This window comes from Alligator mississippiensis, chromosome 11, assembly GCF_030867095.1.
Source record: "Alligator mississippiensis isolate rAllMis1 chromosome 11, rAllMis1, whole genome shotgun sequence".
Classification (NCBI taxonomy): Eukaryota; Metazoa; Chordata; order Crocodylia; family Alligatoridae; genus Alligator; species Alligator mississippiensis.
Genome location: NC_081834.1, coordinates 64,996,150 through 65,021,113, shown reverse-complemented (window position 1 = coordinate 65,021,113; position 24,964 = coordinate 64,996,150). Strand labels below are relative to the sequence as shown.

Below are 24,964 nucleotides of genomic sequence, written 5' to 3'. Positions count from 1 at the left end.
GGCAAGGGCTTTGCTTATGCAGCAGGGGTAGGGGTTGGAGTTCCCGTTTTTGGGTTGTTGTTCAGGAAATCCTGCTTGTGGGTAGGTTGGTTATTGTGAGCCACTCTGAGTTTTTCAAGAAGGGTGGGATGGAAGTCTGAGAATTAATAAATGGATGACCAGCCACTCACGGAGGCTGGTCAGCAATCAATAAAGGTGCATTTAAGGGATAAGCAGTAGCTTGGGACAGTGAAATAGCCTGGTTGGTAAAGCCACTGTGTTGGGCTCAGACACATGTGAACAGCTGCTTCTTTAGAGAGCACTTACTGGGGGCTGAGACCCAGAGGACTCTCCTGGCAGAGCTTCAGGGCCCGGCATGTGGGTGCAGGGCCTTCGCTGGCACTTGTCCCAGTGACAATGGCTCTCACTTTTGCACAACAGAAAGCCTGGACATGAAGCTCATTCCTCTCCCTGGCCTGGGCCTCCAAACCCGTTTTCTCAAGACAGAAACGGCCTCATGTGCCATTCAGGGAGTGGGACTGGGCACTAGGGAGGGTTGGGCAATTCGTGGCCATGCTGGGCAGTGACTAGGGCATCAGGTCACAGGACCAGAGGCCGTGTGATGCTCATGCACTTGGGAGATCCCACCTGAGCCTTGGCCAGCACCAGGCACCCAGGGCTTGGGGCACCATTCACAAGGCAGGAAGCGCAGCGATTCTCCCAGGGGGCAAGGACGGAGAGGGGAAGAGGGGCACTGAGGACCCACTGTCCAGGTTTCAGCAGCTCAGCCACTTCCTACTGTGTGATTTGCCTCACACGCTCCGGGACCCCCGACCAGGGTGCCATGCCAGGGTGCCGCAGGCGCCACTCCATGTTAATGCTGTTAGGTGTGCAGATATGAGCCACAAGATAAACCGAAGGGGATCAGTCCAAAACCCAGAGTGTTGGAAACATCCCGAGTGTTGTGGCCTTCCCGGGTTATTACAACAGAAGAATTGTTCTACTCTTTTTCCAGTCTCAAACAAAGTAAGTAAAGCTCAGGGCTGGCATTTTCTGAGGAGTGCCTGGAGTCTAATGAGGGGTGGCTGGAGAGGTGCCTTGAGTCGAAGAAGTTGGAGAACCACTGCCCGAGCACAGGAGCGGGTCTGAGCAGAGCACAGGGCTCCAGCGCCAGAGAAAGTCGCCCCTGGGCTGTGCAGAGGGGGAAGGTCATGTCTCCCCAGCACAGACGCGCTCAGGGAACAGCCCCGCTGAGCCCCGGGACCCTGGGTCACAGGGGAGGAGGCAGCAGCAGCTCGTACCAGACTGCCGCTAACTCGGAGCCAGGAGCAGCCCGCACAGGTCCAGCCCCAGGGCACCGCAGACCCCGCCGAGACGGCGCGTGGGGCAGGGCTGCTGCTCCTGTGAGCCTCGGGCTCGGGCTCGGGGCTGGCGCCGCGGAGCTCCGCCCCGGCCCGGCCCCGCCGACAGCAGGGAGGAAACGGGCTGCTGTGCTCCGGAAGGTGAACGTGCCGGTGGTGCGGCCCGCGGAGCCGGAGCCATGGCTGCCGAGGGCCCGGCGCGGAGCTTGCAGAAGCAGGTGACGTGCTCCGTGTGTCCGGACTGCGCTGCGGATCCGGGGGCTCCCGGCTGCGGGAACAGCCGCTGCCAGGCCTGCACGGGGGAGCCGGAGCCGGAGCCGCACGTCCTGTGCCCGCAGTGCCGGGCAGCCGCCCCGCAGAGACCCCTCCGGCCGAAGAGGCAGCTGGGCGACGTGCTGGAGCTGGTGAAGCGGCTGCGGCTGCCGGCGGCGAGCGGGCCCGGGGGGCAGCGCGTGTGCGAGAGGCACCAGGAGGCCCTGACGCTCTTCTGCCGGGAGGACGAAGCCCCCATGTGCGCGGGGTGCGGGGAGTCCCGGGCGCACGCCGCTCACACCGTGGTTCCCATGGAGGAGGCTGCCCAGGACTACAGGGTAGGAACCAGCTGTCCCGAGCAGGGAGTCCAGCTGCAGCTGCTCCGCAGTCAGGCAACCCGTGTGTGTGATCAGCCCGGACCAGAGCCGGGACCTGCCCAGAGTGGCGGGGAGGGACGGGGCAGGCCCGGCCTCTCTGGCCAGCCTCCTTGGAGCTGGAGGCGGGCGCTCGGGGGGCAGAGCTGTGGGCAGCGATCATGCAGCCTCGCTTTGTGCAAGGTTGGGGGGGGGGAGGGGTTGCTGGCCACAAACTGAGGCACCAGAAACGTGTCCTGTGTTTGCAGGAGAAAATCCAGAGCTGCCTGGAGCACCTGAAGGACCAGAGAGAGGAGCTGCAGAGCTTGAAATGCACCTGGGAGCAGGAGAGCGAAAGGCTCCTGGTAGGTGCCTGGTGCAAGGACGGCAGCAGTGGCAGCCAGGGGGGTTGGGGATGGGGGCAGAGGAGATTTGTGAGGTATAAGTGGTGCAGGGCTGACTCAGCCAATTCCCATGGTGTAAATCAGGAGTGCCAGCACTTAGATCAAGGGAGATCCTGAAGTTTTACACTGGGGTATGGAGAACAGCTTCTGGCCCTGCCCTCTTGGCTGGGCAGGGAGGGGAGGGGCAGTGTAACTGCAACACATGTACTGGTCTCTGTGGGTTGGGGTGGAACAGGGGAAGGTTTCTGCTGGTCCCAGGGTCAGGCCTGGCAGAGGTTCCTGGAGCTCCCTCAGTGGGCCAGGCAGAACCGTTCGCAAGGGATGGCTCCTCCATCTTGGGCGAGTCAGGGCAGCGCTTTGCTCTCAGGGCCCTGCCCTGCAAACCCCTGGGTCATGGGGGTCCTGGTGCAGCTGGAGTGCAGGGGTGGCTGGGAACGGTGAGAAAATCCCCTTTTGGACTGGCAGGGCTACATCCCCCAGCAATGCCCTGGGCTGGACCCTGTTGGGCTGGAATGAGGTGTTCTGTGCAGCCTGGAAAAGGCCTGGAGCCTCTCCCCTGACTGTCCTGTCCTGTCCACCCCACAATGGCACCACTATGCCCCATGGCCCTGCCCTGCCCTGCCCTCCCATTTCCTCTCCCTGCCCACCCCAGAGGCAGACAGAGCTGGAGAGGCAGCTGGTGGTGTCCGAGTGCGAGGAGCTGCGCCAGCTCCTGGCTGAGCAGAAGCACCTCTTGCTCACCCGGCTGGAAGAGCTGAACACAGAGATTGTGAGGAGGAGGGAGGAAAATGCCACTCGCCTGTGCAAAGAGACTGCCCGCCTCAGCGCCCTGATCACAGAGCTGGAGGAGAAGTGTCATCAGCTGGGGCCTGAGCGCCTACAGGTGAGACAGCATCAGACATGCCCAGCATAGAGATATGATGATCTCTGAGTCACAGAGACCTCTTAGTTTGATGCAGAGCAGAGGTCACAACTCCGGGGTGCTTCTGCTTCTGCCCTAGTCTCAGGACCCAGCGTAGGGCGGTGTCCATCTCTGCAGAGCAACAGGGGTAGGAGGGGTCTGCTTCTGGTAGCACAAGGAAGGGCTGGGCTGGGCTGTAACGTGACACTGACTCCATTCTCTCTTGTCCCCTCCAGGGTGTCAGAAGTGCTGTGACCAGGTACATTTGGGCTTCATCTCCCCTCTCTTGTCCCACGGGCCAAGACGAGGTGGCAGCCTCAGCCACCAGCACCCACCTGTGCAGCAGTCTCTACTCTGGATCTGGCCTCCTGCATCCCTGTGGCCTTGATGCTGCTGCTGCCACCCTGTGACCTGCACTCCCTGGGGCTTGATTTTGATCTGGCCTCTGTAATGTCTGAAGTCTGTCCTGTTTGATGGGCTCAGGAGCTTGTGGGGAGGGAACTAAGTGTCTCAACCCAGGCCCCAGGGGAACAGTGTCTGTGGGCAGAGACCTCACCAGGGACCAGGCCCCTTGGAGGCTGGAAATAAACCTTGAGAGCAGCTGGGCCTAGAGAATGGGCCCCTCAGTCCCAGAAGCAGCCTCTCCCTGTCCCAGAGGGGCCTGTGATCAGGCCACATGTCAGAGGGACTCAGGCTGCCACTGCTTGGCCTGCATTTTCTCTGCAGATGGAGTGTGAACATCTCCAAGCCCTGCGTCGTACAGCTCTCTGGACAAAAGCCCTGGGACAATCTTGTTACAAAAGAAACCAGTTCTTTCCCAGTACAGCTTTTCCCGCTGACACTGATACAAGCCATACAGGGAATACTGCCGCTTTGTGGATGTGAGCTGTGGCTGCACAAGAAGGGTTTGCAGGTTGAGCCCTGCTGCAATAGCTCAACTTGAAACCTTCCAAGTACAAGCATCAACCAGAGGGGAGCCAGCAGACTGCACCAGCTGGCCAATCAGACAGAATCTCTTCCCTGTGGCCCCATCTCACATTCATTTCCCCATGTGGCCTTGAGGATGTGGGAAATTCTGGCTGTGAACTGAGAGGAATAAAATTGCCCATATGTTTCTGCAGGGGCGAGGAGGTGACACCTCTGCATCCAGCCCCCAAGTTTCCTGAGCAGAAGAGAATCCAGAATTTCTGTGGAGAGAAGAAGCTGCAGGAGGCTCAGACGGGATTCCTGGGTAAGGGGCACTTCTAGGGCCTCTCTTCCATGGTCCTGGGGTAAAGGCAGGGGAAATGAGAGTGGGTTGTGTAGTAGAAGCTGTGGAACTGGGTTATCAGAGCCTTTGTGTTCATGTTTGCAGAAGACCAGAGCTCAGCTCAGAGGTCTGTGCCCCAGCCCAGAATGACCCAAATCCTGGGAAAGCCCTTGGCACCCCAGCTCCCCAAGGCTGCACAGGGTGGACTCCATGGGGATGAAAGAAGCTGAGCACATCATTTGTCATTTCAAATCTGTGTGGTTCTGCTGTGTCCTGCTCAGGCCCTGGGCACTTAGCACAGGTCTGGTGCTCTTGGCAGCCCGTGCTGTACAGACGTGTGCCGTTTCACTGTCTCGGATTTGCTGCTTGCTGCTCAGATCCTGACACTTGGAGATGGCACCATGGAGCCAGAGGCCCCAGTCTGAATGGACACGGACAGGGAGGGAGCCAGGGGTTCACTTCCCAAGGGCATTTCTGTGGGTGCATAAGTCCCAGCCCTGAAGCATTCCCAGCAACAGCTTGCAGCAGGAAACTAGGGACGGCTGAAGTGAATTCCCTGAACAAAGTCAGCGAGTCATCGCAGGGAGGGTTTGTATGGATTGCGGAGCTCCAGAAAAGCTGTTCTGAAAGGAAAGGGCCTTTTGATGCTCAAGTGTAACAGATGTTACCACAGATGGAGTCAGGTCTAGATCCTCAGTACCCTGGACCTCCAAGGAGGATGCCTGATTGACCCCCGCTGAGTCCAGATGGGGATGTGAGATTGAGGGATCCCTCAACACCGCCCCAGTTCTGCCTCTGGCTGGTTGTGGAGAGCAAAGGTTGTGAAAGGCACAGGCACTCCCTGGAGTCCTGGGCCAGACTCTAGAAGCAGTGCACATGCGGGGATGCTCAAGTGCAGCTGGAGCATGTCTGTGCAGCTCCCAGCCTCTGCAGGAGAAATTGCTGTGGGTGGGCAAGTCAGGCTGGAGCTGGTCTTCATTTTCAGCTTGGTTGTCAGGATGGGAGCTGGGGCCAGTCTCCTCCGAGGGGAAATGTCAGAGCAGGTCAAGAAAAGAAAAGAAAATATTTTTCACGTTGATGCTCTGAACAGACCCTGCCACCCCCTCCCCACCCCCCCCCCCCCATACACTTGTCCTCTCCTTCCTGCCCTTGTCCAAGTGCTGACATTGGTGTTCTAGCATTTCTTGGGGGCCTGATATGCTAGTGCCCTGCCCATGTGGTTGCCCCTTTCTCCCAAGCCACAGCCCTTCCAGCCCTGCTGGTGCCCTTCACTCCCAACCCACAGCCCCCTGACCCTGCCAATGCTCCTCACTCTCAACCTGCAACCCCTTTTCTCCACTCATGCCCCTCACTCATGATCCACAGCCCTCTAACCCTGCCAGTGCCCCTCACTCCTGACCCAGAGTCCCCCACCCCCTGTTGCCCCTTATTCCCAACCTGTAGCCCCCTTTCCCCACCCAGTGTCCCTTACTCTTGACCTGTAGCCTCCTGTCCCCACCAGTGCACCTCACTCCTGACCCACAGTCCCCTGCCCCTCCTCGTGCTCCTCATTCCCAAGCCATAGCCCCCTCACCCCCCAGCCCTGCCAGAGGGGGTCTCCAGCTGACTCCTCCCTGTCCAGCCCTGCACAGGCTCACAGGATGGTGGTCTGTGGGTTCACAGTGAGGATGGCCTCCAGCACCAGGTGCATGCAGCTCACCTTATGCAGAAGCACAGGTCGCTGCCCTGCACTGGGGCTGGGGTGCAGCCTGTAGGACCAGGGCTACACTCCACAGCAGCAGCATGAAGCAGTGTGGCTCTGGCCCTGCCATGCTGTGGGTAGCAGGAAAAGGGTGAAGGTCTCCAGGTCCTGTCCCACCCAGGCTGGAGTGCAGTGGCTCCAGCTCACAGGGGTGGTGACAGAGTGAGTCTAGCCCTGATACAGGCTGGAGAGAGGAGTAGGGGAGGCCTCTGTCACTCCCCAACTCAGGCTGGGGCTCTAGTGCTTCAACAGGTTGCCTGGCCATGCCCCCCCCCGGGCAGCATCTCCCAGCCATCTTGCCCCTGAGAGCACAGGCACCAGCCCCTGGCACCACCAGCCCAGCCACACAGCTCCCCACTGCCTCCAAAGGACCCCATCACCCTTTCCCCCACTGAAGAAGTAGGTGCCTCCAGGTGGACCCCACTGGCAATAGCATGGAGCTGAGCTCACTGGCAGCACCAAGCGCTGCTTCAGACCCCCTGCCTTGCCAGAGCCCCAGCACCCAGACACCTTCCCCACCCCCGCCTCCACATCCCCACCCCCTCCAAACACCAGTGCCTCTCAGACACACACAAATAGCCCCCCAGGCAGTTTCCAAGCCCTGATCCTCCAACCCCACTCCTTCCCCCCATAGACTTAACTGTATATAGCTGCTGGGGCTGCTCCCATCACCCTGCATGGCTGTATGCCAGCCACCTGCATGTGCACATGCACATGGATGTGATGCCCTCTGCCTCCAATTGCCCTGCTCCCGCTCCCTGCAGCCCCAAGCAGCTCCTTGCAGGCTGGAACAGTTCCAGCCTGTAAAGGGAACCCCACAGTGCCCCACAATTTTCTCCTTTAAAGGGGAAAATCCATGATTTTCCACAGCAAATGGAAAACCCAGATCCCTGCTCATCAGAAATAGGTGCTATTCTCCTGTCCTTAGTTCTGCTTTTCAGTGCTCCCCACTGCCCTTTCCTCTTCCCTCCCTCACCCAGTGAACCCAGCCCTGATTCATTGCCCTGCCCTGGGCTGGGCTCTGTGAGGGGAGGAGCTAGCTGTGGGGTTTCCCTGGCTGCAGATTTATGCCCATAGGTCTGGGGACATGGTGGATCCCAGCTGGGGCAGAGCAGTCCAGCCTGGGGTGGGGAGGGGCAGGCACCAACTTGCTGTCAGCAGCAAATCAAGTAAACCAGCCCCCAGGGCACAGAGATCCCCAGGACCTTCCCCCTCTTCTCATCCCTGTCCCCACTTTCTCTCTGGGCAGACTGCTCTCTGGGCCCCTCTGCTCCCCTGCGGTCTCCCAGCCCTTCTAATAGTCATCTTCTGTGGACCCTGATCTGTGACTCTCTCCACAGTGAATGTGACTCTGGACCCAGACACAGCAAATCCCAACCTTGTCCTGTCAGAGGATCGGAAATGTGTGAGACATGGAGACACCCGACAGGATCTGCCTGACAACCCTGAGAGATTTGATCCTTGTGTCTTTGTCCTAGGCTCTCAGAGGTTCACAGGCGGGAGGCACTACTGGGAGGTGGAGGTGGGAGACAAAACAGACTGGGCTCTGGGGGTGTGCAGGGAGTCTGTGCGGAAGAAGGGGCAAGTCACATTTACACCTGGCAATGGGTACTGGACCGTGTGGCTGTGGGATGGAGCTTACAAGGCCCTCACCTCCCCAACGGCCCCCTTCCCTGTGCGTGTGCAGCCCAGGCAGGTGGGGGTTTTCCTGGACTACGAGGCGGGTGAGGTCTCATTTTACAATGTGACTGACAGGTCCCATCTCTTCACTTTCACTGACACCTTCTCCGGGACCCTGCGCCCTTTGTTCTGCCCTGGTATCAATGCTGGGGGCACCAATGCAGCTCCCCTGACCCTGTATTCAGTCCCAACCCAGCCCTGAGGGAATCCCTGTCACTGCCATGACACGTGTGGCACAGACTGTCCCCTCCCCATGCCACCCAACTGCCTCGGGGGGCGGCCCTGAGGTGGGAGTGGGGCAGAGGCTGGGGTCTCCCAGTCTTCTGGTCCCTTATACCTCCCTGTGCCCCAGGGTTCAGCTCCCAGTTCTCACACTCTCAGTGCCACTGACTGGAAGGGACTATCTCCAAATCCTAACATTTCACTTGCACATCCCTAGGGATCTGGGTTTTCCATTTCCCCTGGAAAAACAGTAAAACATGGATTTTCCCCATTACCAGACTAAAATGTGGATTTCTCATTTTTGCAAAATCCAAGGGTTTCCCTGCTGTTTTGCAAAGAGCTCTCTGCAGGCCGGCGGAGTTCCAGCCTGCAAGGGGCTGAGAGGGAGTGGGAGGAGGAGGGATATGCATGGGCGCCAGTGCATGTATATGCACATGGCCCCAGGCAGCCTGAAGAGCAGCTCCCACAGGTAAGTGGGGGGGATTGAGGCCCCCATAGGGAGGGAGGGAGTTGGACAGGGCTCGGGCTGCTGCCTAGGCAGTGTGTGGGGCTTGGGGCCCAGAACCACAGTGTGTGGCCGCAGGGCCCCAGCGGGGAAGGAGATGGAGCTGCAGGTGGCTTGTTCAGAGGGCATGGGGGTGTGATTGGCTCCCTGAAGCTGTGTACACTCCCAGGGGTAAGGGGGTACATGCTCCCCAGATCTGTGCGTGGGATGTGGACAGGCACAGGCCACTGCAGACACAGGTTCAGGCTCCTACCCTTCTGCCCTCCCACAGGGCCTCCACACCCAGCGGGTGCAACTCAGCACAGTAGGGCACAGGGAGGCCACACAGGAAGCTGCTTTCTGCTGCAAGCTCTGTGCTGCCCTGGTGATGTGCCCCCTGCACACAGGGCAGCAGTGGGGGGCAGTGGCATGGGATTCTTCCCCTTGCTGCTGCCCTGTGCACAGAGGACGTGGCAGCAAGCAGCTCTCCTGCACGGGCTCACTGTGCCCTGCTGTGCCAGGTTGCACCCACCGGGCTGCAGAGGGCCTGGGGGAGGGAAGCAGGGCCGGAGCCTAAGCCCTGCCCACAGATGTGGGGGGTGCAGATCCCCCCGGCCCCCTAGAGTGCTCAGCGGGGGGAGCCAGGCGCCCCAAACCCGCAGCAGGGGGGGAGCTAGGCTGCACTCCCTGCAGTAGCCACCACCTTCTGCAGGGAGCTGCAGACACAGGTTCCTGGCCCCATAGTCCTGGCAGCTGAAGGGCCCCTCCAGCAGGGCTGGGGGGGCAGGGGGCTGTGTGGGGGGGTCGAGGGGCACCAGCAGGGCTTGGGGTGCAGTGAGGGGCACCAGCAGGGCTAGGGGACTGTGGGGAGGAGTGAGAGGCATGAGCAGGTCTGGGGGGCTGCAGAGGTCAGTGAGGGACACCAGCAGGGCCCAGAAGGGTTGTGGGGGGAGAGTAAGGGTGTCAAGCAGGGATGGCGGGGATTGTGGGGGGTGAGGGCCACTAGCAGGGCCGAGGGCATGCGCTGTGTGAGGCCTTTCATTTTAATTACAGATTTTGGGGGTTTTGTCAGGTAATTTGCAATTTTTTATGAGAGAATTTGTGATTGTTATTAACAAGGAAAACCAGGATCCCTGTATACCAGTGCAGTCCCCATGGTTTTATTACTGTGTTACTTTGGAGGCCCCTCCCAGCACTGTCCTCTCCCCCATCCCCTCTTCCCTATGTATATTAAATATACTCTAGCAAACCAGTGCACATTCCAAAGCTTATATTTATTTCTGCTTTGATCTTAAACTGAATATTACAGTGCTACCATATTAGTAACATTTCTAGTGTTACTTCTCAGCTCCACGTTGTTGGGGAACCCTGGCACAGGACCAGCCTGTCTGACTCACAAAGAATTCCCCGCCCCTGCCCCCGCCCCCAACAAAACTGATTAAGATGCAGTGAGAGGCACACCTAAAGCCCTCCAGATAAGGGAGCAACTGCCCTAGGTCTCATTTGCATCAGATCATTTGCATCGGAGATGGAACCAGATGACAACTCATTTTCGTGGGAGATGGAGAACAGAGAGCCCAAAGCAGAGACAGCAGTGAATTCTGGGATCAGAGAAGCAGGGGAGCACTGCATGATGGGGAATCTGTGCTCCACATGCTAATCAACCCACATTTACACACACCCAGTTCAGCATTTATCAGACCAGTTCTAATCCAGATTTACAAAGGACTTCCCCCCCTACCCACCCACACACACACACGTCTAAGCAGAAATAAAGTTTAATAGGTATCTTGGGCTGTACATTCCCCGGTCACACTATGGGAGGCCTATTTAAACTTGATTGGCTAAAACTCGGTTGCTGGGTTAGGGAATGCTGAGGCAAGAGACCAAGTCTGAAGGGGTATGGGCAACATTTGAACAATGGTTAAGGGTTCATCACAGCATCCAGCCCGTTGGAGCCCTGACCACCAGTGCGGTCATACTTTTCCCTAGACAACTGGTGGAAGTCCTCCTGCCTGAAGGTTATAAACACTCCAATAATTGCCTTAAGTCTGTTAAAAGACTATAGGAAGATCTGGAAAAGTCATGCTAAGCTAACGCTTGTTCACAACAAGTAAAAATCCAAAACCCTGATGTTATAAGCTATCTATTGTTTCTGAAGAAACCAGGAGATATCCCATCAGTATATCTGGTAAACATAGGAATTTCAAGCTGGTTCCCAAGTGTCTGGTTACTCCTTAACCTTTTGTTTTTCCTGGTTATCAATCAGTTTCTTGAGATGTTCCAAACAAGATAACCCCTTGTTAATAGAAAAGACAATGATTTACACTACTGAAAATACTTGGAAGAAGCTGAACTGAGGGTATAAAAATCTGTAAAAAAAGCAGCAAAATGTGTGCATTTCAAGAAGAGAAGTCTCTCTGACACCATCCATTGTTGTTTCCGAGAAGCTGGAAAAAACAGATCGTCTCCCTTCAAGGATTGTGCTGAGAACTTCACCTGTCCACATTGCAACCTGAGTGCCTCGGACTGGGGAGATCTCAGCTCTCGTTCTCTCTCTTTTCTCTTTTAGCTCTAGGTAAAGATTTCTGAACCTGAACTGTATTAGTTAAGCTTGAGCTAAGTTTCCCCAAATACTTAGTGAAACCAGGGTAGTATTGTAATTGTTTGTGTTTGTTTTTACTTTGCATGTCTATTACTACTAGTACCATTATATATTTCGTATACTTAGCAATAAATAACTTGTACAGTCAAACTGGTTGTAACTGGGTATATTTTTCCTTCTCTACTTCTCCTTCCCCACTTGCTCTGCAGCAGCGCTTCTTTTACCTAAGCTAAAGATCCCTGTGAAGCCCAGAGATACTATGGGGTCTGCTCATCAAGGGGCTAAAGACTGAGACATGCCTAGTTTGAAACACATAAGAGGATCAGCTTGTACAGGCTGATTGACCCAGTTTGGTTCAGACGTGCCCCAATGAACTGAATGCTGGCCCGTGAGGGTGTCAGCTGGACACCCAGCCGGATTCAGAGGGATTCTGTTCTCCTGTGTGCTTGTGTCTGACTGCAGTGCATTGTTGCTCTGATGAACTGATTCTTGGCATATGAGTGTCAGCCTGTCCATGCTGATCAACCCGGCCGGGTCAGGCGTGTCACGTTAATTTGTGTGTGTTTGTGTGTATGGCTGATTTGGTGGCTGGAGGAACCCAGCCCCACTTAACCTGAGTTCTGCAACATAGCTCCATCGCGGGGGGGGGGAGGACTTGCAGAAGGGAGACAGACAGCTCTGTGTAGAAACACAAGTAACACAAGCAGCTCATTGATAGAATTACCAAGACCCTAGAAACGTATCCCTAATAAATGCGATGGGCAAATCTGGTAAGACTAGTTTCTCTTTAACTGGAGAAAAATTTGTTGTGTTTTATGTGATGACGTGCCATCCCACGTGCACCTTGCTTTTCAAAATCCTATCAGACTCACACTGGAGAGACGCAGCTTGATTTGGCATCATTTAGGCAGCCTGTGCTGGTGCCTGCTTGCAGTCATGGCTTTCCGGTGTGACCCGCCTGGCAGCTGCTGGGGGCAGTGGGAAGGGCTGGGTGCGTTACTGAGGAGCTTTTCCCAAAAGCATCAGTGACCCGGGTAGCTCCCTCCAGCCTAACGCAGAGCCCTGCAGGGACCAGCCGGATCCCACTGCCCGGTTCCAGGCCTGGAACAGCTTGGCTACAACAGCGCAGTATTTATTTACCGAGGTGGTTTCAGCACGTTTCAGCCGCCTTAAAGCATCGTCATCCCCAGTGTGCACACCGCTATAGGCCACCGGGTGGCAGACGAAACCATGTGAAGGGGGCGGGGAGGGGTGTTTGGGATTTTGGGGGGTGGTATTGAGGTGTAGGAGCCGGTGAGGGGGTTGTGGGCAGACATGTGCCCCCTCCCGTTGTGCACAGCCCCCAGCGCAGGGGCAGGCGGAGTGCCCGCGGCTCCAGCCGAGTCTGGAACTGCGGGACCGGCACGGCCCGGCCCAGCCCAGCCCAGCCCACACCGCCGGACCAGGCCGTGCCGGGGCGGCAGCGCTGTGCATCGCCTGGTACCTGCGGCAGAAGGGCCCCGGGAGTGCAGGGCAGGGAGCGCCCCGAGCCCGGGAAAACCAGCCATGGGAAGGGGCAGCGGTGCTGCAGCCAGGACAGCCCCCGCGTGCCTGTAGCGGAACCGAGGGAGGAGCCCTTTTCCCTGGGCCGGAGCGGATGGAGGAGCGGCTGAGCGGCCCCCCGACGTACTCCAGTAAATCGTGCAGGACGCCCCGGGAGCCGGTGGAGGAGCGGGGGTGAGTGCCGCCAGGAGCAGGGGCGCCCTCCCTGCACAGGAGACCCGAGCGGGGAGCCATGGACCGCGCTGCGGAGCCGCCCCCGGGGGAGCTGCGCTTGCACGGCTGCAGGCACGCGGCGGTCAGTACGATGGCGGAGCAGGGACACGCCTTGCGCACCGCGGACAGCTGGGGAGGAGTGCCACTGGAGGGGCCTGGCGGGGCTGTTTGGGGTCAGGCTTGAAGTCACGCTGTGATAATCCCTTCTGGTCTCCAAACTGGGCTTGGTGGGTTATCCCGTGGGCTGCTTTCTGATGCTTTCACGGTGCCAATCAATCAGACGTCGGTAGCTTTCTGTTGAAGTGATGCCCTGTTTGGGGAGACTGAGGCACCACAGCCTCACCCCCTCACCCCTCTTGGTTACAGGACTACAAGTAAATGCACGCAGGACTGCTTCTAGGGATGGAGGAGGGCTGTGAACGAGGAGCAAAGAAATGTTATCGGGAGCGGTTGGAAGACAAAAGAAGTGCAGGAGAACAGGCAGGGTAGTTGCAGGGAGGAGATCATTCAAGAAGGAAGAGAGTAGCTATTACCTGGGGAGTGCAGGGAGACTAGCTGCAGTATTTGTTAGTTTGTTATAAGCTTCTGTGTTAAGCCTAGATTTTTTTCTTTATTTCTTTTTAATGGTCCAGCTATGACAATTTGTTCCAAGGCCTGTTTTCTGAAGGGGTCTTGTAAGTACCTTTGAGTAAGAGGGTACTAAGGCCAGAAAAGGGAGTGGTGGAAAGTCTGCTTGATCTGGTGCTTGTGTGTCCCTTAGGTGTTAGTTCTGTTGAAGCAAACAGTGCGGTTCTTAGAAGCAGTGATGTGCAGCACTTGCTACAGGCCAGGGGTGTCGAACACATTGCCCATGGGCTGCAATTCTGCAGTAGGGGAGTAGCCACCATGGCTCCCTGAGCCAATGTCACTCAGTCCCTACATTCCCAGGCCTGGAGTCTCCTTAGTGACTCATTTCCATAGCACCGGGATGATTGATACTGGTGTGAACCCCCCACATTTCAGTCTGAGGAGATAGGTACCACCTGACATGAAACGTCTTCAAACACCCCTTTACTACTATGGAGCTGGCTTTCTGCAACTTTTCTAATCTCCCTTTGCATTCCCAATTATATAGTTCTCTCCTGGCTGAAGTAAGGACTGTTCTTCATAGAAATGCTCCTTTGTTTCAGGTGAAATATTTACCTTGGCATCATCATCACAGGGCACAGGCCAACAAGCCTGCAGGGGAGATTCCCAGGAGGATTAACAAGCCCCAGCTGCCTGGTTAAGGAAAGATACATAAACAGACTTATTAGCAGCTGCCCTAGGGCAGATAAAACCGTTATGAGAAAGAAGGGGAAAGGGAAGCATGGCCAGGTCAGGAGAGTCCCTTTTGCAGAGAGGAAGCTGCTAAGACAAAGGAGTCCCTGAGCTGGGCATACAGGGAAAGGCCAGTGAAGATCCCAGCCTTTAAGGAACAGTGCACCTTCCCTGTCCCAAGAAAAAGCGAAGCATCTCTTCTTTACTGAGAGAGTGGGAAGGGCCTGATCTTTATTTACTTTCCAGAGGGCTGGTGGAGGGGAAGAAAGAGGACTAAAAAGGGGTGAAGAGGAGGTCCCCACAGGAGCCCAGGTGAGCACAGCCAGTGCCCACTGATAGAGACCAGAGCTCTGCAGACGGGTACCACAGAGCTCACAGACCATGGCTTGGACTAGAAGAATAAGGGGACTATAGAGCAAGAGAGACAGCCAAGCGCCCCCAGGTGACATCCTCCTGAGCGGTGAGCAGTCTCCCCTCCCAAATCCTCATCGCATCTGAACCAAAACCATATGGCAAGCACTGGAGCAGAGGCAGGCTTTCCCCAAGGTGAGGTCCAGGGTGGGAAGGCCAAGCAAGGACCCTACCATCCTGTGACACTCAGGTTCTCAACACCCAGAGAGCATATGAATTTCTATTCCCAGGTCCATCCTTGGAACGTGTTTTGTAGATTTTTCTGGAGGAAACAACCTCTCGTGGTAGATGGGTCGGTCTCGACCTGGAAGGGTGTGGTTGTGGTAGATGGGTCGGTCTCGACCTGGAAGGGTGTGGGCAGTGGGGTCCCGCAGGGTTCGGTCCTTGGACCGATACTCTTTAATGTCTTCATCAGCGACTTGGACGTGGGAGTGAAATGTACTCTGTCCAAGTTTGCAGGTGACACAAAGCTATGGGGAGAAGTGGACACGCCGGAGGGCAGGGAACAGCTGCAGGCAGACCTGGATAGGCTGGACAAGTGGGCAGAAAACAACAGGATGCAGTTCAACAAGGAGAAATGCAAAGTGCTGCACCTAGGGAGGAAAAATGTCCAGCACACCTACAGCCTAGGGAATGACCTGCTGGGTGGCACGGAGGTGGAAAGGGATCTTGGAGTCCTAGTGGACTCCAAGTTGAACATGAGCCGGCAGCGTGACGAAGCCATCAGAAAAGCCAATGGCACTTTATCGTGCATCAGCAGATGCATGACAAATAGGTCCAGGGAGGTGATACTTCCCCTCTATAGGGCGTTGGTCAGACCGCAGTTGGAGTACTGCGTGCAATTCTGGGCGCCACACTTCAAGAAGGATGCGGATAACCTGGAGAGGGTACAGCGAAGGGCAACTCGTATGGTCAAGGGCCTGCAGACCAAGCCCTACGAGGAGAGACTAGAGAAACTGGACCTTTTCAGCCTCCGCAAGAGAAGGTTGAGAGGCGACCTTGTGGCTGCCTATAAGTTCATCACGGGGGCACAGAAGGGAATTGGTGAGGATTTATTCACCAAGGCGCCCCCGGGGGTTACAAGAAACAATGGCCACAAGCTAGCAGAGAGCAGATTTAGATTGGACATTAGGAAGAACTTCTTCACAGTTCGAGTGGCCAAGGTCTGGAACGGGCTCCCAAGGGAGGTGGTGCTCTCCCCTACCCTGGGGGTCTTCAAGAGGAGGTTAGACGAGTATCTAGCTGGGGTCATTTAGACCCAGCACTCTTTCCTGCTTATGCAGGGGGTCGGACTTGATGATCTATTGAGGTCCCTTCCGACCCTAACATCTATGAATCTATGAATCTCTGCTACATTTTTTTTTTTTTTTTGGTCTGTTAGCTACTGCTGATAAATCCCTCTTTTCTCCTTCATTAAAGCCTTCCTCCATTCCTCTAAGCAAACTGCTTTTATTTACATTTATTGTGGAGTTCTGCACGGGCCTCCTCTATCTGCTGCTTAGCTCAAGGTGTGCCTGCTTCTTTCTCAGCCAGGAGGAAGGGTACTTTGTGACCAGCATCTGGTCTGTATCTCTTTCAACTAGGCAGCTGGCCCAATAAAAGCTTTTTTTTTTTTTTTTTTTATTAACTTTTCTGCAAACATCCTTGTTCAGGCCTAACTGCTATGCTTGCACCTGCTGTTGGTTTAATTGTTGTTCTCCAATTTCTCCTTTCCTTCCAGCGCCATGACCTGTCACAGAGCAGGAAGAGACTCCTATGCAGTTCCTGGGGGGCCAGGGAGGGGAGAGCCATTCAGATTTTGGGCTGCAGGAAGGTGATGGTGTGGGATTGGGGTTCCCAGCCTGGAGTTGGGTGCCAGAATCATGCCTTTCCAAAACAGATGGACTAGGGCAGGACCTGCAGCCCAGCTGGTGACTTCTGCAGTCCTGTTTTGAATAATTTATTAATAGTTAACTGTGTGGGGGAGGCAGGAGTTTGGTCATGGAGCAAAAGGACCTAGTCAAATTATTTGCTGCTGTGGGGAAAATAAGAATCTTTAAAATCCTGAGGTTTCTAATTTAATAGAGGGCTTAATCTGTGTGTCTATTGGTAATGGTTTTGCTCAAGTGTACATATGCTGCTGAGATAGGGTTACCATAGGTCTGGGTTTCCCCGAATGTGTCCCCGCTCTTTTTAAGCCCTCTGATCACAGTCTGGGCAGGTTTCTTTAAATCTGCCTGAATGTCCAGGATTTCCCCTTGCTCTGCTGGTGGGAGCAGCGGGAGGATGATCCGAGGCAGCCGGGAGCGTGAACAATAGGGCTGTGTGAAGCTTTGCCTGCTGTTTCGTTTTGATGCTGTTTCGAATCATTTTACTCTCGAAACGGCAAAATCGTAACAAAACAAAGGGCTTCAAAACAGCCTTGAAATGAAATGAAGCCAGGTGAAACATTTCAAACGTTTTGAAACATTTGAATTTCAAAGCGGCCAGCCAGGTGGTGGGAGGCAGGGGAGAGCCAGGGCTGTGCTCTGAGCAGCTCCGCAGCCCCAAGTGGCTCAGCCTGGTGGGGAGCGCAGCCCTGGTTCTCCCTGCCTCCCGCCGCCGGGCTGCTCTCCGATCAGCTCCGCCAGCCCCGTGGCACTCAGCCCAGTGGCGGAAGGCGGGCAGAGCGGCGCCGTGCTCCACCGCCAGCCACTGGGCTGAGTGGCACGGGGCTGCAAGCCGCTGGGAGCTGAGCCCAGTGGTGGGAGGTGCTTCCCCGCGCTGGGCTCAGTTCCCCAGAGCTCCTGTTTCGATGAAACAGAATGGAATAGTGCTTTTCAAACTAAATGAAACTTGAAATGAAACACTGTGCCATTGAAACAGAAGTCAAAGTGGGATGCTTCTGTTTTGCACAGCCCTAAAGAACAACTGGTTTCTCCTGCGACTGGGGTGGGGCACCATGGCGGCAAGTGGGGACCACCCCACTTTTGAAACATGCCAGCTCAGTGGTGGCCAATCTCGGGGGGAGGGGCACGTGCCCCCTCCCCCCGCTACGTGTAGCCCGTGGCTGGGAGCACACAAGAGCGGGCCTGCTTGCAGCTGCGGAGGCACAGACCCCTGTGGTGCTCCTGCTGCTTCTGATCGCCTCCCCCTGCTCCCACCCCTGGAGCACAGCAACATCCCAGACACTTGAACAGGGCAGGGGGAGTGGGGGCTGCAGCTGTGACAGAGCAAAGGGTGGGGGATGGTTTCCTGCCCCTCCAGCGGGGGAAGGGGGGGTGGGGCAGTGCGGAGCTCCTTGGCTGGACGGTGGCAGTGCAGGTACCTGTACTCGGAGGGGCTGAGCGGCGGAAGCCGCTGCCCAGGGCGTGGGAGAAGGAGGGGGCCCTGGCCAGGTTACCCGCAGGGTACTGAAGCCCTATCCCAGGGCAGGGGGTGCCACAAGCCTCCCCTCTTCTCCCATCCAGCCCACGCTAGGGCCGGACATGCTCTGCCACCACCTGCATCAACTGGAGCCACCGTGCTCCGGCCCGGTCAAGACAAGGACAGCTGGGGCCCTCTGGCCACACTGGGGGGCAGGGGCCTGCGGGTCAGAACTGAGGGTCATGGGGCTAGGGAGCGGGGACTGTGGGTTGGGAGTGAGGGGCACCATCAGGGATGGGGGTGGGGGGCTGTCAGTCAGGAGTGAGGGGCACCAGCAGGGATGGGGATGAGGGGCTGCGGGTCAGAAGTGAGGGGCACCATCATGGCCCAGGGGGCCAGGGTACTGCAGTTTAGTGAGTGAGGGGCACGGGCAGGGCTGGGGTCAGTGGGTTGGGAGTGAGGGGCAGCAGATGGGCAGGGACAGGGCCTCCCTTCCGTGCCAGACATGTAAACGCTCCTTTGAAATCTATCGTTCGTGACAGGAAATCAGCAGATCAGCAAATCAGTAGATTCAGGGTCAGGGAGAATTAGACACATTCATGGAAGTTATCTCTGCATGCGAGCAGGAAACACAAGTTATTTCTCCGCGCATAGGAAACAAATGGCTCGTGCAGTGATCAGTGATGTTTGTTTCCATGCTGTAGAGTCCTCCCAGCAGAGCTGTGTGCACTGGGCACGTAGAAAAGATACAGGTCATTGAAGCGTCTTGGTTTCTTGAGAATGAGACACGAAGGAAGATTTAAAGTAGGAAAGGCTTCTTGAAGAGCAGACCTCTAGAGGCCTGGGCATGGAGACCCTGTGCTGAACCTGCCTGCTGGTCATTGCTGGCCTGCCTTTGAACTGAGCTGGGTCATTTCACCTGCCAACAGAAAACATTACTGACTCCTGCCCTATGGTGACAGCGGTGGTGGCCTTCATTCCTTGCTGTGGTCTCTGCAGATCCATTCCACATGGTTTTTGAGACTGCATTATGTTCAGTGGATGGTTTCTCCTTGCTATTAAAGACCTCTTGATCCTACACATCTGCACTAATATTTCTGGATTCCTTTACCTTGTCCACTCTAGAGCAAACCTAGGACTCAGCAGTGTGAGTAGTGGGGTGTCCAGATTTACAGATGATACAAAATTATTCAAAGTAGTAAAGATCAAAGTGGACCGTGAGCAACCACAGAAGGATCTGGCATGATTGAGTGAATGAGCAGCTAAATGGCAGACTAAATCCAGTGTAGCTAAATGCCAAGTGATGCACACAGGGTAACATAACCTGAACACTGCCTGCACTATGATAGCTCTACATTAGCTCTTGCCACACAGAAAAGAGATCTGGGAGTATCTGTGGACAGGTTGCTAAGCGCATCAGCTCAGTGCTTAGCAGCCACGGAAAAGACAAACAAACCATTAGGGAAGAAAGGGATTTCTAAATGGAACTGAAAGGATCATGATTCCCCTTTTATAAAACTATAGTGCAGCTAAATCTTGAGTACTGTTCCCACTTCTGGTCTCCACACTTCAAAAAAGGATGTAGAAAAACTATAGAAGGTGCAGGGAAGGTCAGCAAGGATGATCAGTGGTAAAGAGGGGCTTCCATAGGAGGAGAGACTAAAGAGGCCAGGTCTATTCAGTCTAGAAGAAAGATGCTTGAGGGGGGACCTGATAAGTATTTGCAAAATACTCAATGGCATAGAGAAAGTTTAATAGGGATTTTATTATTTACTGTCTCTCAAAATACAAGAATTAGAGTTCATAAAATGGAACTAGTAGGTAGGAAGTATAAAAATAACAAAGGCAAATTCTTTTTTTTATGCAGCGTGCAATATTGAGTGAGGGGCATGGCCTCTGAATCAGAACTTCCTTAACTGCTGGAGGCTGCAAGTAAAAGAGGAAGAATGGGGGGGGAAAAGCCCTTTGGAAAGGCCCAAAGGAGGATCTTTCCAGGCTGTTTTGGGGGAGGTAGGTAGTGGGGGGGGTTTCTTTTTTTTCACTTCCTTTACTTTTCTTTCTCATAGTTTCATAGTAGTTAGGGGTCAGAAGGGACCTGAACAGATCATCTAGTCTAACACCCTGCCACTGGCAGGAGCACATGCTGGGATCACATGATCCCAGACAGGTGTTAGTCCAACCTCTTTTTTTAATTTACCCAAGGTAGGAGCGAGGACCACTTCCCTAGGAAGTTGGTTCCAGATCCCAGCCGCCCTAACAGTGAAATAGTGCTTCCTAATCTCTAACCTGAACCTATTCTCCAGCAGCTTCTGGCCATTGTTCCTTGTCACCCCAGGTGGTGCTGGGGGGAATAGGGCCCTTTCTATTTGCTGCTGATCTCCCCTAATTAGATTGTAGGCAGCCACCAAATCCCCCCTCAGCCTCCTCTTGCTGAGGCTTGAACAGGTTCAGGTCCCTCAGCCTCTCCTCATAGTGCCTGCCCCATTGCCCTCCAGCCAAGCGGGTGGCCCACCTCTGAACCCTCTCAAGGCAGGCCACATCCTTCTTAAAGTGCGGTGCCCAGTACCAGGCGCAGTATTCCAACTGCGGCCTGACCAATGTCGCGTAAAGGGGGAGGATCACCTCTCTGGACCGGCTTGAGATGCATCTTTGGATGCACGACAAGGTGCAGTTGGCTTTGCTGGCTGCGGTCTGGCATTGGTGGCTCGTGTTCATCTTGGAGTCAATAATGACTCCAAGATCCCTTTCCACCTCTGTGCTCACAAGGGGAGAGCGCCTCAGCTTGTATGTATGCTATGGATTCCTTCTCCCCAGGTGCAGCACCCTGCATTTATCCACATTGAAGTCCATCCCATTACCATCCGCCCACTTCTGTAGTCTGTCTAAATCTAATTGCAGCCTCTCTCTCCCTTTGAGCATGCCTACCTCTCCCCGCATCTTGGTGTCATCGGCAAACTTGGACAACATGTTTTCCACCCCCTCGTCCAAGTCGCTGATGAAGATGTTGAACAGCATAGGCCCAGGACTGAGCGCTGGGGGACCCCAATGCTCACATCCTGCCAGGTCGAGTACGACCTTCTACCACCACTCTCTGGGTGCGCCCCATCAGCCAATTTTTGACCCATCCAACTGTGTAGGCATCAATGCCACAATTGCTTAATTTATTAATGAGAATGGGGTGAGAGACAGTGTCAAAGGCCGCCTTAAAGTCCAGAAAGACTACATCTGTGGCAACACCATCATCCCAGGATTTAGTTACCTGGTCATAAGAGGCCATCCGGTTGGTCTGGCAGGACCTGCCTTTGATGAATCCATGTTGATTTCCCCTGGGCATGATCTCCCCTGCCGGCCCCCCACAGATGTGATCCTTGATAATTATTTCAAGGATTTTCCCCAAGACCGATGTGAGGCTTATGGGCCTATAGTTTCCTGGGTCCTCCTTTCTTATAAATGGGGAACCACGTTAGCTAGTTTCCAGTCTCCGGGCACCTGGCGCATGGACCACGATCACTTGTACAGCCGGGCCAAGGGCACAGCAATGACCCCCGCCAGCTCCCTCAACACCCGTGGGTGGAGGGCATCAGGGCCTGCAGATTTAAAAACTTCCAGCCCTTCCAGAAGATCCCTAACTACTTCTGCACGGACCCGAGGCAGTGCTATCCCCAAGATTGCCCCTACCTGTGGTGGGTGAGCTGTCCTGTGAGCTGTCCAAGAAAACAAAGGCAAAGAACTTGTTAAAAATTTCAGCTTTCTCATCTGGCATAGCCACAAGATCACCATTTGAGTCTAACAGGGGCCCTACATTACCCGGTGCTCTCTTCTTACTTCCAATGTATTTGAAGAAGGACTTTTTGTTGTCCTTAATCCTGAGCTCCACCCCTGCCTTGGCCTTCCTAATAGCCCTCCTACACTCACGGGCCAAGGAGGAGTACTCCTCCTTGGTGATAGCCCCTCTCTTCCAGCAGGTGTACGCCTCCCTTTTGGCCCTCAGGCGTTCTTGAATGCCTTTGCTGAGCCACGGAGGTTTCAGAGCACTCTTACCCCCCTTCTTTCTCTCAGGGACTGTCACACTCTGAGCCTGGAGGATCGTCCCCTTAAGGTACGACCATCCCTCATGGATTCCCATATCCTCTACCTTCTGGGCCCTCAGTGCCTCCCCCACTAATCTCCTAAATTATTTGAATTTGGCCCTTCTGAAGTCAGGGGCTTTAGTCCTGGTATGAGCCCTCAACACCCTGCTCTGGATGGTGAATTCCGGCAGGTGATGGTCACTGTCACCCAGGTGGTCAAGGACCTGCAGACCCCTCACCAGGTCATCCCCAGTGGCCAAGACCAGGTCCAGCAAGGCATCTCCCCTAGTGGGGCTGTGCACCTCCTGGATAAGGTGGAGGTCCTGTATTTCACCTAGGAACCTACGCGAATAGTCAGACCTAGCTGACTGCTCCTCTCAGCAGATGTCTGGGTATTTTAGGTTCCACATGACAATGACATTCCTAGACCTAACCGCCTCCATAAGCTGTGCTGAGAAGCCCTGGTCCAGCTCAACCCTATGGCAGGGTGGTCTGTAGTAGACACCCACCGTAAGATCCCTTTCGCCTTGCCCCCCTTGAAGTTTGACCCACAGTGCCTCTGTCTGACCTTCCTCTGCCCCAAAGCTAATTCTTGATGATGTGAGTTGCTCTTTGACATAGAGGGTGACCCCCCTCCCCCAACTTTCCTCCCAGTCCTGTCCCTTCTATATAGTGTGTATCCCTGAATGCCCACCACTCAGTCATGGGTAGGATCCCACCAGGTTTCTGTGAGCCGTACTAAGTCTGGATTCTTCCCTGCTATCAGAAGGCATTGCCTCCTGCTTGCCCCCCGTACTATGTGCATTAGTGTACAGACATGTGAGGCCTCCTGAAAGGGCACGTACCTCCCCCCTGCTCCCAGGATGCTGTGCCCATTGTTGCTTACCTGAGTTTCTGTTTGCACCTTGCTAGTTGGCAAAACATCCCTAATAGCTTGGAACACACTAGGCAAGCCAGGACAGTTCTTCATTTGATGCATTTGGCTGTATCATGCCCAATTCCCTATTGTGCCTGCTCAGAGTTTGTTGTGGCTTTCAGCCTCCAGGTGCCTGGAAGTTTGCCTTTTTGGACAGAGGTCAGTATAAATGTAAATATTGAAGGGTGCAAATAGAAATCCAGAGACCCTGCAGGAGAAGCAAGGCTGTCAAGCGGAGCAGGAACAGTAAATTTCTCCTTTCAGCTTTAGTACATGGAACAGTCCATTCCCCAGAAATAAAATTGAATTCTGTGCGCCATGCAGGAGCGGGCACTACTCATCAAAGCCAAGGCATCAGTCGAGGGACTGATCCACAGTGGTAGTCACAATGTCTACTCTAGCTCAAACATCAGGCAGAAAGCAAGGTCAGAAGACGTTTAGCCAGGTAACCCAAGTTGCACTTAATAGTTCACAAGAACAGTGTGAAAGTTTCCCTATGTTCTCCATACTTGTGGTTTAATTACCCCAAACTCTCACCCCACCCTGCTCTGAGCCTTCCAAGCAAAGTTCAGGCTGTTCCCAGGCAGCCAGTGGAGCTCAGAGCATCACTTCCACACCAAAAGGGCTCTTGGATGTGACCTCAGTCAGCCTGTTGCTCTGCTCCATCTATCCCCACCGCACCCAGGTGATCAGCTCTGTTTAATGGACAGGGAAACAGAAACAGGGAGGGTAAGGGACTTGCCCATGGTCATACAGGGAGACTGGCAGAGCTGGGAAGAAAATGCAGGTCTTCTCAATCCTACTATTCTCACCACTCGCCCTTCCTTCCTTCCACCGCTCCCCAGGATGTTGGCTGGAGCTCAGTGTTGCGCTGGGTCACAGAGTAGGGCCGTGACAGGGCAAAAAATCAGTCCTGGGCTCTGCTGCCTCTTAACAGAATAGCATCGGGGATCTGGTTAACTCTGTGTGCTGCTGCAGGGAAAGTGGCTTCTCCTGTTCATCGGCCCTGTGAGGTTGCACTGCTTCCCTCACACACGCAAAGCAGTGTGAGCTGGGCCCTAACCATTCCCTGATGTGCAACATCCCCCTGCCTCCCCCCCAGCAGGCACAATAGCTATATTATGAGATCAGAGTTGGCTCAGCTCAGCCACAGGAAAAAAAACATGGAAGAGGGGGAGGAGCTTGAAACCACCCAGCCTGGTGCTGTCTGCTTTCCCAGCAAGGCTTGAGCCTCACTTGAGTGAGATGCTTTTTTAATATAGGTCCGGGGGCAAATCTCTGGATTGTTCAGAAGGGGATGAGGGGGAGGCGCAGGGGAAGCTGCTCTCCTCTGGGTTTGGTGGCAGCAGCAGAGATGGGGCACAGTTTAAAAACCTGTCTTGCAAGAGCAGATTTCAGGGGTAGAGAGGGACATTGCAGGGCTACTGGAGCAGCAGCAACATGGAGGGCAAATTGCCACCTGGTCAGTTTGTACAGTGCCCAGAGAAAAGGGATCCAGGCCCTGGGCTTGAAGCTTTCCAATGTTTCCCCAGTGCAGAGAACTGAAGGCAGCGGATGAGGCTTTTAGCAACAGCTCTGTCAAGTGCTACTGTCAGGTCATTTGGATCAAGAATGGAATGATAACAGACACAGGAAGACAGGCGCCAGATGGGGCCCAGGGTTTGGTAACTATAAGGGCTCTTGGAGCCATGGGCAACCAGTGCTGCCTTAGTCGGGGGGGGGGCATTTGCCCCCCCCCCCCCTCCAGTCAGCGACCAAAGGAAGGGAGTCCCCTGTGGCTAATCCTGCCAACTGGGTTGGTTGGGAGGGGTTCCCCTGCGATCAATCCTGAGATGGCCAATCGCTGCTGCTGCTTCCAGAAGTGGCTGTGGCTGCTGCTGGGAGTACAACAGTGCTCCACTCCCCAGCCAGCGCTTGCAGGGGGGGCACCAGTGAGCGCAGCCAGTCAGGGGGTGCCC

The 24,964-nt window shown here is 55.1% G+C and overlaps 2 protein-coding genes across 4 annotated transcripts in view; both read left to right on the top strand.

Annotated features, from left to right (window-relative positions):
• Positions 1–1,387: 1,387 nt before the first annotated feature.
• LOC102576257 (E3 ubiquitin-protein ligase TRIM39) lies at positions 1,388–9,878 on the top strand. Its single transcript, XM_006275173.4, has 6 exons — positions 1,388–1,930; positions 2,215–2,310; positions 3,002–3,232; positions 3,487–3,509; positions 4,372–4,481; positions 7,581–9,878. Exons 1-6 carry the CDS (start codon positions 1,520–1,522, stop codon positions 8,120–8,122), a joined length of 1,413 nt encoding a protein of 470 aa, XP_006275235.1. The 5' UTR covers positions 1,388–1,519; the 3' UTR covers positions 8,123–9,878.
• Positions 9,879–12,533: 2,655 nt separating this feature from the next.
• Positions 12,534–24,964, top strand: part of LOC106738419 (C-type lectin domain family 2 member D) — a 59,897-nt gene continuing 47,466 nt past the window's right edge. Inside the window, exon 1 of one of the 3 annotated variants that reach the window (XR_009455778.1) lies at positions 12,534–13,068. The gene's annotated coding sequence lies outside the window, so the exon portion shown is untranslated. The remainder of the gene's footprint in view (positions 13,069–24,964) is intronic. The other 2 variants (XM_059715350.1, XM_059715349.1) reach the window with 2 other exon arrangements.

Coding starts and splice junctions, on each gene's coding strand:
- LOC102576257 (XM_006275173.4), top strand. CDS start 1,520: ATGGCTGCCGAGGGCCCGGCGCGGAGCTTGCAGAAGCAGGTGACGTGC. Junction 3,233..3,486: donor TGGGGCCTGAGCGCCTACAG/GTGAGACAGCAT, acceptor TGTCCCCTCCAG/GGTGTCAGAAGTGCTGTGAC. Junction 4,482..7,580: donor GGCTCAGACGGGATTCCTGG/GTAAGGGGCACT, acceptor CTCTCTCCACAG/TGAATGTGACTCTGGACCCA.